The following is a 15,331-nucleotide window of genomic DNA, read 5'->3' as shown; positions in this document are numbered from 1 at the left end:
TTTGTGACAACATGGATGGACCTTGAGGGCATTATGCTAAAGTGAAATAAGTTAGAGAAAGGCAAATACTGTATGATCTCTCTTATATATGGAATATATATAAATATAAATTAAAATAATATCTTAAATGTAAGATGAGCATATTGCTATAGTTGATACACCTTATTTAACTTATTCAATTATTTATGTAATTCCATTTTTGCTCCAGGTAGGATATAAGGTGGCTTATTTGACATTTACCCAATATATGATCTTAATGGTCCCCAGAGGTTTTGCCCCACTATACACAAAAGCTGCCCCACAAAACAGCACAAGCATCCTACAAATTTTGCAAAAAAGAAAAGTAGGATAAGTCCATGTCATTCTAGGTCAGAAAGCTCTGGTTAATGATACTTGGAATGCTTCAGAAGTTTTCATCACAGAATTTGCAAAGTGTCCTAAGATTCAATGTTTCTTTGTTATATTTCCAGCCAAGAGAGAGCTCCCCACAAACCTACAGTCTTCCTGAACTCCAAGAAGAGGCATCCACTTCTAGCTGGCTTAGAGGCAAAATCAAACTTCTAGATTGCCTTGTTTTCCTTGGATATCAACCACTCCAGCATTAGGTAACTGATTAAGATTGGGAAGTCTAAAAGTTCATAGCCCAAGGGATGTAGAGACACGAAATAATATAGCAAGTCAAAGTTCATTTCAAAAGATTATAATCCAATCACACACATCTTCTAAAAGCGAAAGTAGAGGTTTTAACCATTGTAAATAAAATTAGGTCTGTGTCTAAGTTCTTAAATTAATGGTTTGCTCTCCTTTGGTCCACAACAGTTGTTTGCTATAGTTGAAAGAGGACTCTTGCAGCTCTACTGCTTAGAAGGGATTAATTTACTGTTCAGAAAGAAGTATCTAGATATAAACATATAACTTTTGACCCCAACATAAATAAGAGAAATGTGCATCATACAAAAAATGAAGTAGCCTAGTGGTTCTTGACCAAAATAACAATATCATGTCCTTGGACAAAGTCAGACTTTTTGGACACCTTAGCCCAGAAAAGAGTATGGTGCCCATCCCCACTATGTAACAAAGAATAAATACAAAAAATTAAATCACGAAATAGTATAAGGGAATACTGCAAAGACTATTTAAGTGCTTTTAAAATAGTAAAATAAACCTACTTAAGTGCTTTTAAAAATAAGTAGCAAATATTCTTCCTCCCCAAAAATGTGTCGCTTTTGTTCAAATGCATGTGATTAGCTTGCTAACTAAGTACAAATCCCAATCAGGAAACACAAATTAAAAACTAAAGGCCTATCTGTAGACTCCATACTACAGTCTGAAGAACCTTAAGGTCACCCTTCAGAAGTTCTTCTGAATCAGATAGTCATGTCTGATGCTGGAGAAAACCCAAGCCAGAGGGATGCCCAGTTTGTGGGAGACCCATGCATCTGTACTTATAGAATGACTGGATGTGATCCCACCTTCATGTCAACAGTGGTAAACTGATTTCAAAGGGCCTTTACCTCCAAAAGGGCTTGAATTTTTGCCATCTCTTCCCAAGCTGTTATGAAATAAACACAGAAGTAGATGGTGGCAATGTCCAGGGGTTGCACATCTCCCAGTGGAAAACTACCAGTGACAAGAAAGAGCTGGAACTCAAGGCAATCTTTTTCAAAAGTTTACTTTCTCTTTGTTATAACAATACAAACAGCAAAGTGATTCGACTGTTTCATTGCTCATGGTAGTAGACTGAATTTGCCTGTAAATGTATCATGCCTTCTTGATACGGTAATTCAGAGATTTCACATTTCAGCCAAAGCCAGAAAACAGAGATGAAAAGAGGCTCCAAGAGATAAATTATGCTCTAAAAATACCAAACATGCTTATACTTATGAAAAGAGCTTTTAATAATAAGTATAATTTATCCCAATTGACCGCAAAACGAAAACCTTAATAAGTTATGATTTTTTGCATTTCCAGTTAGATACTATTCAATATTTCTAGTGGTTTGATTTATGTCAAGTTATTACAGAACAAACTCTTACTTCCATCAAACAGAATTCCTTCATAATCTCTAAGGTTAAGTCCATAATATAATGATACACAAAGCATATTAAAACGATGGAATGCTTCTGAATCATCAAAGAAAATTCTAATTTTATTCCACTTAATTTTGATATTTTATGTTTCATTATATTCTATCTCTGAAAAACTGGTAACCAATGTACAATTTACAAGTACATAATATTCAACTAATCATAATATACATTTACCTACAACGTTCCAGTTTTCAGATGTAGTTCACAAAAGGTTTGATTTCCAAGGAAAATTTAAGAGGGAAAATAATAGAGATGCTTTATCTTGATTGTTTCTGCTACCCATATTATATGTAAGCAGATAAATTAATAGGTGCTACACTGAATGTAGTAAAGAAAATTTAACCAAGCTTCTCAACAAATATTGAAAAATCATATTCTGTCATTATATAACTATTCAGAGATTATTCATTCAGCTCAAGTAGAGAACATTTTAAGTGAGTATGATTCTTTCCGTACATGTTCAGAAATGCATTTCAAACAATAACAGCTTTATTAATTTCAAACCAAGCTGTCATTCAAATGCAAAGAGCATATCCTTTGTTTAGTCTGACTTAACAATGCTTATCAACTCTTTTTCTAATAAAGGTCCCCCTCCCTGCCAGTTCTTTATAAAATGAGTGAAGAAGCTTTTAAAAAATGTTTGGGTACAATTCACTTTTGGTTATCATGCTACACAGAGAAAACATTAATAACTAAAAAGAAGAAATTTTAGTAAAGTTGAAGACATTATAAGCGAATAAATTTTCTCAACTTCAGAAAATTTCTGACAAATTTTATTATATTCTAAATAGCTTGCTTTCTTGGCCCCATCCACACAAAAAATAAAATAATCAATTTAACTGGAAGTTACATTTAAAATTTTTCAGTTTTTTCAATGTTTTGCTACCAATTTTTAGTCATATTAAATGACTTTGATGAAAGTAAAGAAAAATCAACTTAGTATACATTTTATATCTATACTTAATTAGAATATTTTATCTTTGAAGGATATACTACTTTTGTCATACAATCTGATTTTGTACAATACAGAATAAGTTAATATGCAGTTGGAAAAATTTTTTCGAAGATAAAAATAGAGAACAAAATATAGGCAAGACTCAGAAAGAAAAAAATATATTCTGTTTTGACTTTGCATTTTTACTTACATATTTACTTGTTATATCGTTCTAACATCATTTTAAAGCAAGAATGCTCTGACATATTTTCTTGTAGTTTTGAGGGTTCTTCAGCCTCACATTAGCAAAGTATTATGACAGGAAGACCAAGCAATTAAGGACCTAAAACTAAGTCTACCTGTGGAAACTTTTATGATTACCTTTTGTAAATTTGGGGGTCTATTTTCAATGAAAAGCCAAATGAGATCATTTTGGAGGTGGAGGTTATATGTGGTTAGTTTGAATTTTTTTACCTGTTTGTTTTGTTTTTGTTAGGTTATTCTTAGAGCATTCTTTTACTAAAGTCACAGATATAATTAAAATTTTTATGAGATTAAAATATTAGAAATTCTTCTTTGCACTAGTTTTTATCTCATGAGAAGAGATACTACTCCTAAATCAACGTCAAAATTCTATATCTTCAGCTTTAGGAAAAACAAAACCATGAAGACAGTATGGTTTCTTATAAAAGCCATTTTCAGATCTGGAACAACTTGTGAAAATAAAGAGAGTATTCGACATACATTACACTAAAGGAAAAGTCTTACTTTCATTATTTCCTGATTCTGGGAATCCCATTAAAAACATTATGGAATAAAAACTCATTTGCAAAAATCCCGCATGAAGACATAACCACTACCACCACAACCTACTTTTTAAAGTAATGAGATTTGATAAACTATAATAAGAGTATGAAAAATTATACTTTTTCTTGTGCATTTTAAAAGAAAGATTAGGAGGTTTTTTGGCTTTTCAAACAACAGTGACTTTTAGCACCTGAAAGATATACAGCTATAAAATACATGCATATTCATTTTCAAAGAAACACCAACAAAGAGTAAAACATTAGTGATTAGGTACATACTGATGACGCCAATGTGGAAGTATGTGCCACTGTGAAGGGCCTAAAAAGAATCACATCTTGTCCTGATCATACCTGCCTGCCAGAACAAAATAGGCAGCTGACCAATTACGGGGTGTTTATCTATACAGTGGTACCTTTGTTCTCCAACAATGTCAGATTGCAAACGTCCTGGAACACATATTTACCTGGAGGATTCTTGGCAGGATCATTGTGGCTTGGACTTCCTGATTGTCCAGAATCTGTAAAGAAATCACAGAAAATGTTTTCTTTTTAATTTGTTTTGAAAGAATTTCACAATCCTCAGAAGGACTTAAAAAAATTTTTTTTAACGTAGAACAATGAAGTCGAGTGTTTGAATAAAGTATACTTTCCTAAGCCTTTCAGGAGCAATGTTTTATTTATTAAACTAGAAGAACATCTATATATATATATATATTTTTTTTTTTTTTTTTTTTTTTTCGAGAGGAAAAAAGTAGCGATCTCTAATATTTGTGGGGTAGGGCAAGGCTTTTTTAAAACAAAAGGTCTGGCGACGAAGCCACTAAAGGTGGTTTGAAGGCTGGGCCCGTCAGGAGCAGTAGGAAATAAAGCAGATACATTCCCTAAAAATGCAATCTGAGTGTAATTAAACATACTTTTTAAAAAAAACCTGAAAATGTTTTTATTCAATGAGTAAAAATACATAGAAGCTAGAGTCCGTTTTTCCGGGATTTCAATCGCATACACACATATCCACTCCAATAATCCCCCAAACCTACTGGATCCAGGCCCAGGTTTGACTGCATCCCATGATAGCAATCGATTTGCAAACACCAAGAAAAGCATAAATTACTAGGTAGAAACCATCACGGCTTTGTGGAGAGCAAATTGTTGGATCAATTTAATTTCCATCTGTGATAGACGGACAGACTCGGCAGATAAGGAGGAAGAGATCAATGCAGAATATCTGAATTTCGTATCCCACATTGTTCTTCATCGCTGCTACAGAAAGGAACATGGAAGCTACAGTACTGTTAAACATGCCTTTCCTAACTAACCTGACACTGTTGCGTTTTGCTCACTCCCCTTTCCTCCATGTCCCCTCTGCATTTATCTGTGTCATTTGCGCCCTATTATTATACACTTACTTGCAAAGTTGCTTTGTAATCTTCTTTTATTGGTTCTAGTATTTAAGTTTTGTCTCCCCAACTAAACTGCATGATTCTGTCTACTTCTTTTGTGTTTTCCTCAGTGTGCTGTTCACGGCTGTGAATGCACTGGGCTGGATGGTTCAGATTCAGCAGCTTTCTTTGCTTGCCTAGAAAAGGCAATTTTGAGCTTGATAGTGAATTTCAACAAAATTTCATAGGCGGCCACAGACAAGTCTCTTTCCTGAAACCTGGCCATTATACCAAAGACAGGATCCAGTCTTATTTAAGCAGAAAAATCTTATGCTGGTTTTTTCAGCAGGGTTATTCTGCTCTTCCACTCAAGTTATTAACATACTGCAACTGCTGCTTCTACTATTAACTGCAAGGACATTCTGTTGACTTCTTTCTGTATAAAACTTCGTTATTTATTTCTGCCCTTTGCCTCATGCCTGCTAACTAGATTTAATACTGAGATCGGAACTGTGCCCCTTCATCCCATTTCCTTGTCTTTTTTCTTTTCTTTCCTTTTTTTTTTTTTGTTTGTCCTAGGACAGTTTTTATAAAATCTCAGTGAATATATTTAATGATTCCCACATTATCCTCCAATTTATTTCTTATTTCCCCAAATGGAAAAGAAACCGGTCAGGACTACTCCTGCAATCTCAGTTCTGGCTAGAGTCTTCTACAGATAGTCAAAGAGAGTTAGGTACTCTCCAAAAGGTTTGTCTCATCTCCCATGGATTCTATTAGTTTTTCTGGAATTGAGGCAAGACTCAGTGACTTATAACTTAGGAGATCAATCCTTCTCTTTCTTTATTCCCATAAAAGATGGCCCAATACTGGCTACTTTCCAGGCATGGAGTATGACAGTTACATAAAAAAAGAAAAATTATATGATTTTGCTATAACCTCAGCTATTTTTGCCTTGAGTTCCTCTGACAAATGTCCCCCAGAATTGACATGACATTCCAGCTTAATTTCTCAAGTGACTCTTAACATTTTGAGAAGTTCCTATTTATGCAGTGTGTACCCACTGACCAGAGCCTCCCCATATTTTATTTTTCCCTGTAAAGCTACTTCACATTTATGGAGGTCTAGATATTGATCCCGCATGGTGGCTAATGACACCTTCATGATGACACAACATGAGGTAAATTAGGGTTGTCATCAGAGGACACGAGCTGTACACTCTAGGTGAGCCTTAGTATTTTTAGTTAAATCAACTTCAAAACAGAACCACAAAATCCTTTCCCAACATCTTGTTGCTGAAATTTGGATCCAGTAAAGAAACATGTCTCTTCCATTCCTGAGAAAGTATTCAGTTAGAACAATGACACCCCATTACCACAACATCCCATCTGGAAAACCCTAATTTTTTTCTGCTTCAAATTACCCTTTTCCCCTATTTCCAACAACTGCAGACCAACTTCTTCAACTGAAAAAAAAATGTAATTTCTGAAAAATAACTCACAAACATTTGAGGGAAAGCTAAAGTAGACCCTAAATTTGAGGCATACACTTGCTTTTAATAATAATAATTCCACTTTCTAAAATAATCTGGCATTTACTGGCACACATGACAGATTTATTTTCCCTCGTAGTCCAACGTCTGTGCCCTCTCATGCAGTAAACAGCATATACTGGATCCCCAATACACAGAAGAGGCCCCCTCAAGGAACAAGCAAAAGAACACTTACTTTTCCAACTGTAAATTCTAACACTCTAATCTACTTTTAACTCTTATGTCACCTTATATCGGTCACTTCATTCCAACTGCTGGAAAAGGAAGTAACCAGGGAGTCACAGTGGGCAGAGAAACCAAAAATGAACTGTTATTGTGGTGAACTTCAGAGAAAGAATTACTTAGACCACATCTAAAACCCTTCCAATTCACCACCTAGGTCAAATTACTCTGTACCCAAAGGTTTTCTTTAACTGCTTCCATCATTTGCTCAAGTCATGTGTACGAGTGTGTACTTCATATGTTACAGCGAATCCCGGCTCTGTCCCTCACTAGTAATGTGATCTTATACAAAATTACTTAACTCTTAGGGCCTTGGAGTTCTGATCTTTAAATGTAATACTACCTACCTTATAGAGTCATTGCAAAGATTTTACTATATAAAACGTCAAGTACTGGTCAGACACATCTTACACAATCAATAAATGAAAGCTATTATTAAACAGAAAAGACACATTCAAAAAATGACTAATATTTTTAACGGACTGACTCTCAGGAAGAAAGGGAGAAAAGGGATATGACCAAATTTGTCCATCCCAGTGTGAGCATCTAAAATTGTCCGTGGTGAATCAACTGAAGACGGATGAGTATGTGCCCTCTTGAATTTCTCTGTAAGTGCTTTAGTCCCACCCTCCCCAAAAGGGAGGAAGGCACTGCTGCCATTTCGAGGCTCTCAGGGAGCTGTCATGCTCAAAAGCCAGGAGATACCAGCCATGTGACGAAAATTACCTTCTAGAAGACTGAAGTCTTTGAAGAAGGAGGGCGGTAAGAATGGGACTGCGAGGTGCCCAGCACACTCAGTCTTGAGGCTAGAAAGATTTTGATGCAGTGGAGAAAAAAGGAGGGGAAGGGGTCTTGAAGGCAGCAGACCTAAACCAGTCCTCTGTCATTCCCCCCACATTTTATTTTCTCTTCCCTGATCTCATTCTATAACTTCTACATTTCTTTGTCTGTCTCTTTCTGACCTGACTGGACAGAAAGTAGGATTGAAATACATTTTGCATATTTTCCATCCTTTGTGTTTTAAAAGTGTGAATTAAACATATTATATTTCTTCTAGGAAACAGAAGAGTTAATGAAACCATTTCTAAATTAATGCTTTTAAAACTCAATCAATTCCTTCCTCCCCCAGGTTAAAGATTCTCTAGGAATAAGTAAAGGTTCTCATCCTTACATGGTCCTTATTAACTTTCCTTCAATCTTTCCATCCACTCCTTTTTGAAAAGTAGCCAACCTTTCATGGCTCTTCTAATATCTAAACTTTACCTAAGGAGTAACCAAGTTTCTCTAATGACACAATTTTATGGAAGATCCTGGGATACTTAAGTGATCTAAATGGCTTGTACAAAGTTACAAGGCAACTATTAAAACGTGTTCTCTACATGGGCCACCCATTCAGACACACTGCCTCTTGAGTGGTTATGATGCAATCTTAAAATCATGCAAGTCCAAATGACCTTTCACTCAATTAAAGATTTCTGGGAACTTTATCTTCCCCTAATCTCCCTCCTCCTTCCCACCATTTACCAATATATTCAAAACCTTCTTCAGAAATTAAAAAAAACCTTTAGCTAGTCTTTTTAACTGAAGTTGGAAATAATTATTATTATCATTGAAGTCTATACACTAATTGATGCTTTAGAAAGAGGCCAACTCTAAAAAATTTAGTTTGGATTTTCATTGCTAAATCGAGGAAATTCTAATGTTCTACTGATAATCTAATGGAAGTCCAATGAAATGTCTGTTAAACATATAAGATAATAAATAAATACTGACCTGTTAAATGTTTGTATTAAGTACTAACATGCTTGGGGGGAGGGATGTGGAGGGGGATGAACTCAATTAACTGATGTGGTTGGATCATCACAACTATGAAAGGTTTTTTGAAGGTCATTCATGTAAGTTTCAATTAAGTGAGAATAAGATTTATGAAGTACGTTCTGTATTCCAGTTACTAACGTTTGGAACATATTAGGTTCTCCATAAATGTGTATTAAATTTCCATTTAATTTACAATAATGAGCTTTAACATATTGTTTTAAAAAGAATATACCTTCTATGCTATCTAGAAGCTCAGGGCTTGCTCAGACAGAAATGTACAAATTTTTAAAAAAATACACTGTGATAGGTGCTATAAATGAGTACATAGCGAGAGGAAATAATTAGTTCTTCCTATGATGGCTGGGCAAGGGCATGTCATAAAAGATATCAGAGGGAGGTGACCTTAGGAACAGGGTCTTGAAAAATAAACAGATCCCACATCTTGCTAGTACATATTCCTCTCTACTAACAAGGCGATTTCTTCAAAACCTAAAACTGATCAAGCTTCTTCCCTGCTAAAACTCTTACATGAGTCCCAATACATACAGAAAAAAACTCCAAAATTTTAGGATGTCATTCAAGGCACTTTGATCTGGCCCCTACCAACACCTGGGTCATACATTAGCCTTTCAGTTCCATGTGTGTCACCTCCATTTGATGCCCCTGAGTCTTTGCACGCAGTGTCCGTCTTTTTTCTCCCTAAAGTCCTCCATGTTGAGGTCATCCCTTTTAGATTCTGAACTATATGAGGGCAGGGATACTGCCCTACTTAGCCTTATGGCCCTAATCTTTGGTATAGCACCTGACACACTTGTTTAAGTCAAATGAATAGAAAACAATTGGTCTATAAACTACGGAAGTGCACAAAGAAGAAAGACTAGAAAAAAAGGAAGAAACACTAGGCATGCTGCCTCTGTGCAGAAACATCTAAAAATAAATGATAAAAATGAACTTATTTATAAAACAGAAATAGACTCACAGACATAGAAAACAAACTATGGTTACCAAAGGGGAAAGGGGGAGAGAGATAAATTAGGAGTTTGGGATTAACAGATAAACACTACTATGTATAAAATAGATAACCAGTGAGGACCTAGTGTATAGCACAGGGAACTATATTCAAAATCTTGTAATAACCTATAATGTAAAGGAATCTGAGAAAGAATATATACGTATATATATATATGTATAACGGAATCATTCTGCTGCATACCTGAAACACTGTAAATCAACTATACCTCAATTTTAAATAAATAAATAAATAAATCCTTAAGAAATTATCCAGTGGAAAAGAAAATCAAGTAGACAAACTTTTGTGACAAGGAAAGGGGATAGAGACACAATTCCCAGAGTGGGTCTCCCAGCCTTATGTAAGGCTCAGTTCTGCTTCCCTGAATTTCTGAAGGAATATTTGGAAATGGGAGGGGGTAGATAAGAGGCACTATTTCAAGTCAGAAATTAAGGTTTGGCTCTCTCCTACAAAGGGAGGAGATGCTTGTCAGGGGAGGTCCAGGGAGCAGGCCACTAGTTTGCAAGCAAGAGGCCAAGAAGCTTTTGATGACCCTTATATATAAGCTGTCTTTCTACCCAAAAATGACACATTCCAGGAATTCATTTTCTTCTCTGATACCATGACTTGAGAGGCATGATTTTTATTTATTAAAAAAAAAAAAATTTGAGAGGCATCATTTTTATTTATAATCATTCTGGTGCAAAGAAGGGATTGTACAAGGTAACCTGTCAGGTCCCTTCTGGCTCTAAAACTCTATGACTCTGTAACAATATAGCTTTTATATCAAGGGATATCAGAAGAGTAAATGAAACCCACACTGTAACCTGTTAACCTACAGATAGCCTCTTGCTAGAACTAAAATTAGTCATCATGTGATAAAGGGCCCCTTTGTCATATTCCTTGGCTTTAAGCAGGTAAAGAAATAGCCCATTGTCAACTAAAGATACCATGAGAGTTTTCTAGAGGCTTAGAATAGTCCCCTTCTTTCTCTCCAAAACATTATTAACTACTGACATACTAAAATAGCATATTTTTACAAATTAAGTATATAGTATGCCAGAAAGAATCACTTAAGAAAGAGAAAAGCCAATGTAAGAGACAAACAAAAACCTGAAAGAAGGGATACAAACCCATGCACTTTATAACAGGGAAACACAAAGTTAAGACAAAAACATCCACCTTTTTCAAGGAGAGAGGAGAAAACTATTCTTCTCAGACGAATCTCCCTCTCCGTCTGTGCAAAATGTCCTGCCTCCTTCTTGGCAGTTTACTTTCTACAAGGACTGATTTCCCTGGGAGTTATAGTGAGTTAGGTTTATGTAATCACAATTCCAATTACATAATTTGCCGTATTTTTTCTGCAGCACGTTAAAGATCTATACAGCTTCAGTTTTAATGGAGGACTGTTTCATCAATTGGGATGCCACAAAACTAAAGTTTTACAATACTTCCTTCTTCTGCTCCTAAATGGTTGAGAGTAACACAAAGAAAGAATCTGGGAAAACTAAGCACATTCTTATCTCTCATAAGCATGTAAATGTGCGGGAAAATGCTCATTCTCTCCTTCTCTGCTTCGTCTATCTGTCCCTTCTCAACAGGAGATTACGTTATATGGCAGCCACTCCTCTGCAAAACTTGGCTAACTAGCTATCCATGGGAAGCGTTAACTCTGTCACTTGGTTAATGGAGTCCTTGACATATTTTTGCTGAGTCTGTATCCATTCCCCTAAACCCGGTTCTGAGCAGGAAGAGACATTAAACCTCTCTGAATACTTCTGACAGAACCAAAATAATATTTGGGAGACATGGTTTCTTACATATTTTCAATCATGCTTTTTAATCCATATTATTTGCCATCTGAAGACCCATACCTTCAGGTCTCCCTTTTTATTGGTTAACATGGATTTTAAAATATATCTTCTATACAGCAAAACTCAGAGATTTAAAAGAGGTTGCTATACTGAGGCTCCTTACAGATAAAGTAACTTATTTAACCAAAGAAAAATACAGAACAAGAGAGTAGACAGGTACTATACCCTCTATTTCTTATCCCTACACATTCTACTAGTTCTATTATTAAACTTTCTTTTAAAGAGCCACCTTTTTCTGCTTAACAGGAGCATTAAGTTCAAAGCATCATATCGCAAGGATTAAAATAAGGATTTGTTTGGGCTCAAGAACAAAATTTGTTCACAAGGAATTAGCCAAAACCATAGGGCACTGAAATTTCAGGGAAAAAGAGAAAATCCCACACCCATTTGAGAGCATATCTGTTCATGCCAGGGGACTATTCACCAATGCAAATGGGAAGACCCCTGCACAAAAAATGTGAAACCTGCCAACATGTCTGACCAGAGGTTTGTATTGCTTCATTAACTAGCACCAAACCCCCGCAAATGAAAGCAGGGATAATCGTATCTGACCTTTCTGGCCTCAGATTAAGTTCAATGACTCTTTACTGATCCAGGGATTGAGTAAACCAAAGGTCACAACCAGGATCGTCTAAACTTCTTGTTTTTGAAGCCGTTAGCCTTTAGAATGTAAAGATACCATACTGGTCATTGTCAAGATTGCAAACTTTCTACAGTGTGTTTTCAATTAAGTAAATAAAATGTGGTAATTAAATCAAGATTGCGTAATATGTTTTTGATTTGTAATCTCATTTAAATTAATTAACTGACTCAATCCCTGTTTAGTTTTTAAACTGGCCTAGTTAGGGAAAGAGTCCCTGGAAGCAAATCCAGTTTTCTATCTTTAAAAACAAGGCAAAGCAATCTGGCATACTTTAAAAATGAAAAAAAAACTTAGATGCACCAGCAAAATATAAATACAGAGGCAAGGGTGTTAGCGTAGAAGAAGGAGGAGTTTTATGGCATGATTTTGACTAAAAAAATAGATCTAGCACTAGAGAGAAATAAACCAAAACATTATTTATTCAAAACATTTCTTTTCCAGTTTTATGAAGATTGCATGTTTGTTGGAAGCAAAACATTTCCAGCTGTATTTTAAGTTTCTGAGGAGAGTTGTAAGATTTATAATCTTTCCTCAATGCTGCCCATATCTTATAATATGAGATGAACACGCCACTACGTACTTTAAAAAACAATTTGCCAATGCATTCTGCCACATGAAAACAATGAAGTCCTTTCCAAAACCCCACCAGATCCAGGAGGAAAAGATGAGATGAATGTTCTGTCTTTCCCATCTGGGAGACATTGTGGATTTCAGCCATACTATGTAATATAATTTTTTTTTTCCCTTGGAAACCACGAAACCTGCATTTTATAGCAAGGTATGTAGTGCAAAGAGAATGCTGGTGAAATATGAATCTGAAAATGAAAACCAGAATGTCATCAGACTCAAGAGCATAATTGTGGAGGCAAGTTGAAAAATCAATGCAAAATTTCAACATAAACGAAATGCAACATTTGTGATCCTATCGGTCTGAAATTTTCTCTTAAAAGGAAAGCAGGGGAAAATAAATGCTCTTTTACCACCGAAATCCTGAACAGCACTAATTACACTGCCTGGTACAGTAACTTACTTATCTGCTTTATTTTGTCCTGGGGTCTTCAGGCATTATTCTAAGTCCTACACCTAGCACATTCTGGGTGTACGTGGCCCTTCTGTGCTATGTTGGTTTTTTGTATTTCCCCAAAACGTAATACAATATTGTTTATCTAGATTAAAACCAGACATAAGACTTTCTAATATTTTGTTGGCAATCTTTCTTCTCAGGGAGCAGGACGTGTTTTCTCACAACTGTCTGGAGAGTCAGAACTCCTGGGTTCCATTCAGTAACTGCCAACACTTGTGCTCTGACCCTAAGCAAACCACTTCATGCCTGAATCAGTTTGTATCTTGCCCAATCACTTAAAACCGAATAAGAAAAGGTAGGAGTTTTTGGCCTTAGTCATTTCCAACAGGAATAAGAGGAAAAAAATAACTTTATACAACAGTGAAAATATGCACAAATATTTGTGCGGAAAGGCTAAGATTTGTTTTAATATGCTTTAAGGTTTAATTTCCCACACTCACACCCACCCACCCCCACCAAAGAAAAACCCTCCTAGTTAGTCCTCCTCCGTTTTCACTGTATACTTCCCCTTGAAAACACTAACAACGCAGGTAATTAAAGTTCTGCATTAGTGTACAGGTTTCCTGTTGGAGTGTAAAATTCATGGGTCAAGATACATGTTAGCCTTATTCACTGCCTGGCGTTTATATCTGCTGAATAAAGGACCACTCTTTACAGTGAACAATACCTTGATGGCTGATATCACTTAAAATACTTTTCATCTTTCTGAAATTATAATTAAATTGGCAGTAATGCCAATCATAAGTTTTACTTGTTTGGTTATTACCTACATATAGTCTATTTTTAAGTGTCTGTGAACTCTCTACAAATATAAATTTAGCAACTGATTCAGTCAGTGACCAAAAAGTCATATCCTTATTTTTTCCTGTGCTCATTTATTCATTGGCATGTGTTCTTAAAAAGAAATGATTTACCTCAACAGATTTCTCCATTATTTAAGGTAAAAAGATACTTCGCCAAATCATTAAAATGTTGAAATCATGATATGAGCTTAGAGAAAAGAAATCAGTGGGTTTTTTACATACCCTACTAGTTGTATGTCATTAATAAGTCGCCCTTGCTTTATTATTAAATCACGGCTCTTAAGTCTATGATGATGTATTCATATAAAAATAAATGTATGTATTTAATCAAAGGTGTATAATACATAGAAGAGTAATAGAGTAAGATAGAGATAATATATTTCTACCATGGTCAAGTAGATTTGTACGTCAGACGTTCATGACTGCTTTTGTTTATAAAATAATTTTATCATAATATTGGAGGGAAAAAAATCAGAGAAGTCACTTGATGAAACAGGAAGCTTACTGATGTGGCAGATAATGGTATTAAATGTCCTAACAGTTCCTTGATAAGTGGTTCAAAGAACTTCTGTCCTCATGGTTTCTGGACAAAAGCTAATTTACCAGGAATAAAACTACTTGAATAGTATATCATGTGAAAATTTTTTTAAAGGATAAAATGAGGAAACAAATGAGGAGATAGTAACTTCCTCCTGCAAATGAAAACTGTGCATGAGAGGAAAGTAACTCAATTTTACTGGTAAAATAAAAACCAAAAAATGGCTAATGAACATGACGTTTCCTTCTTTTTTTCAAGAGAAGGGTCAGGATTATTCTAATAAGTGGAATGATATGTTTGAAAGAACTCTGAAAAGTTTGTAACTCAACAGAAATATGAAGATTTGTTATAATTCTATGGGGCAGTATTTTTTCAAATGATCATTTTAAGAGGAAAGTTAAAAATACAGGTAACTTTAAACAAGAATAATAAAAAGCCTATTATAGCAGCCTACTATGGAATCGACTGTCCATTACTATGGTTATTTGGAAAACGAGAAAAAATGATGAGAGGCATGCCCACTTGCTTAATCCACTTTAAAGAAGGGAATCGAGAGTATAAGAGCACGGAGCTGTGAAC

General features: G+C 35.3%; 1 protein-coding gene across 6 annotated transcripts in view; it reads right to left on the bottom strand.

The window, feature by feature from the left end:
* NFIB (nuclear factor I B) overlaps positions 1 to 15,331 on the bottom strand; it is a 229,066-nt gene that overhangs the window by 91,888 nt on the left and 121,847 nt on the right. For all 6 annotated transcript variants that reach the window (XM_089913215.1, XM_089913217.1, XM_022573744.3 and 3 more), the window contains exon 3: positions 4,295 to 4,348. In XM_089913215.1, coding sequence (XP_089769341.1) covers positions 4,295 to 4,348 — 54 coding nt within the window. The remainder of the gene's footprint in view (positions 1 to 4,294; positions 4,349 to 15,331) is intronic.

This window comes from Delphinapterus leucas, chromosome 6 (assembly GCF_059928025.1).
Source record: "Delphinapterus leucas isolate spDelLeu-1000000601 "Yukka" chromosome 6, BTC_Dleu_Yukka2, whole genome shotgun sequence".
Lineage (NCBI taxonomy): Eukaryota > Metazoa > Chordata > Mammalia > Artiodactyla > Monodontidae > Delphinapterus > Delphinapterus leucas.
The sequence above is the reverse complement of the archived record's forward strand: the minus strand, read 5'-3'. Positions and strand labels throughout refer to the sequence as shown.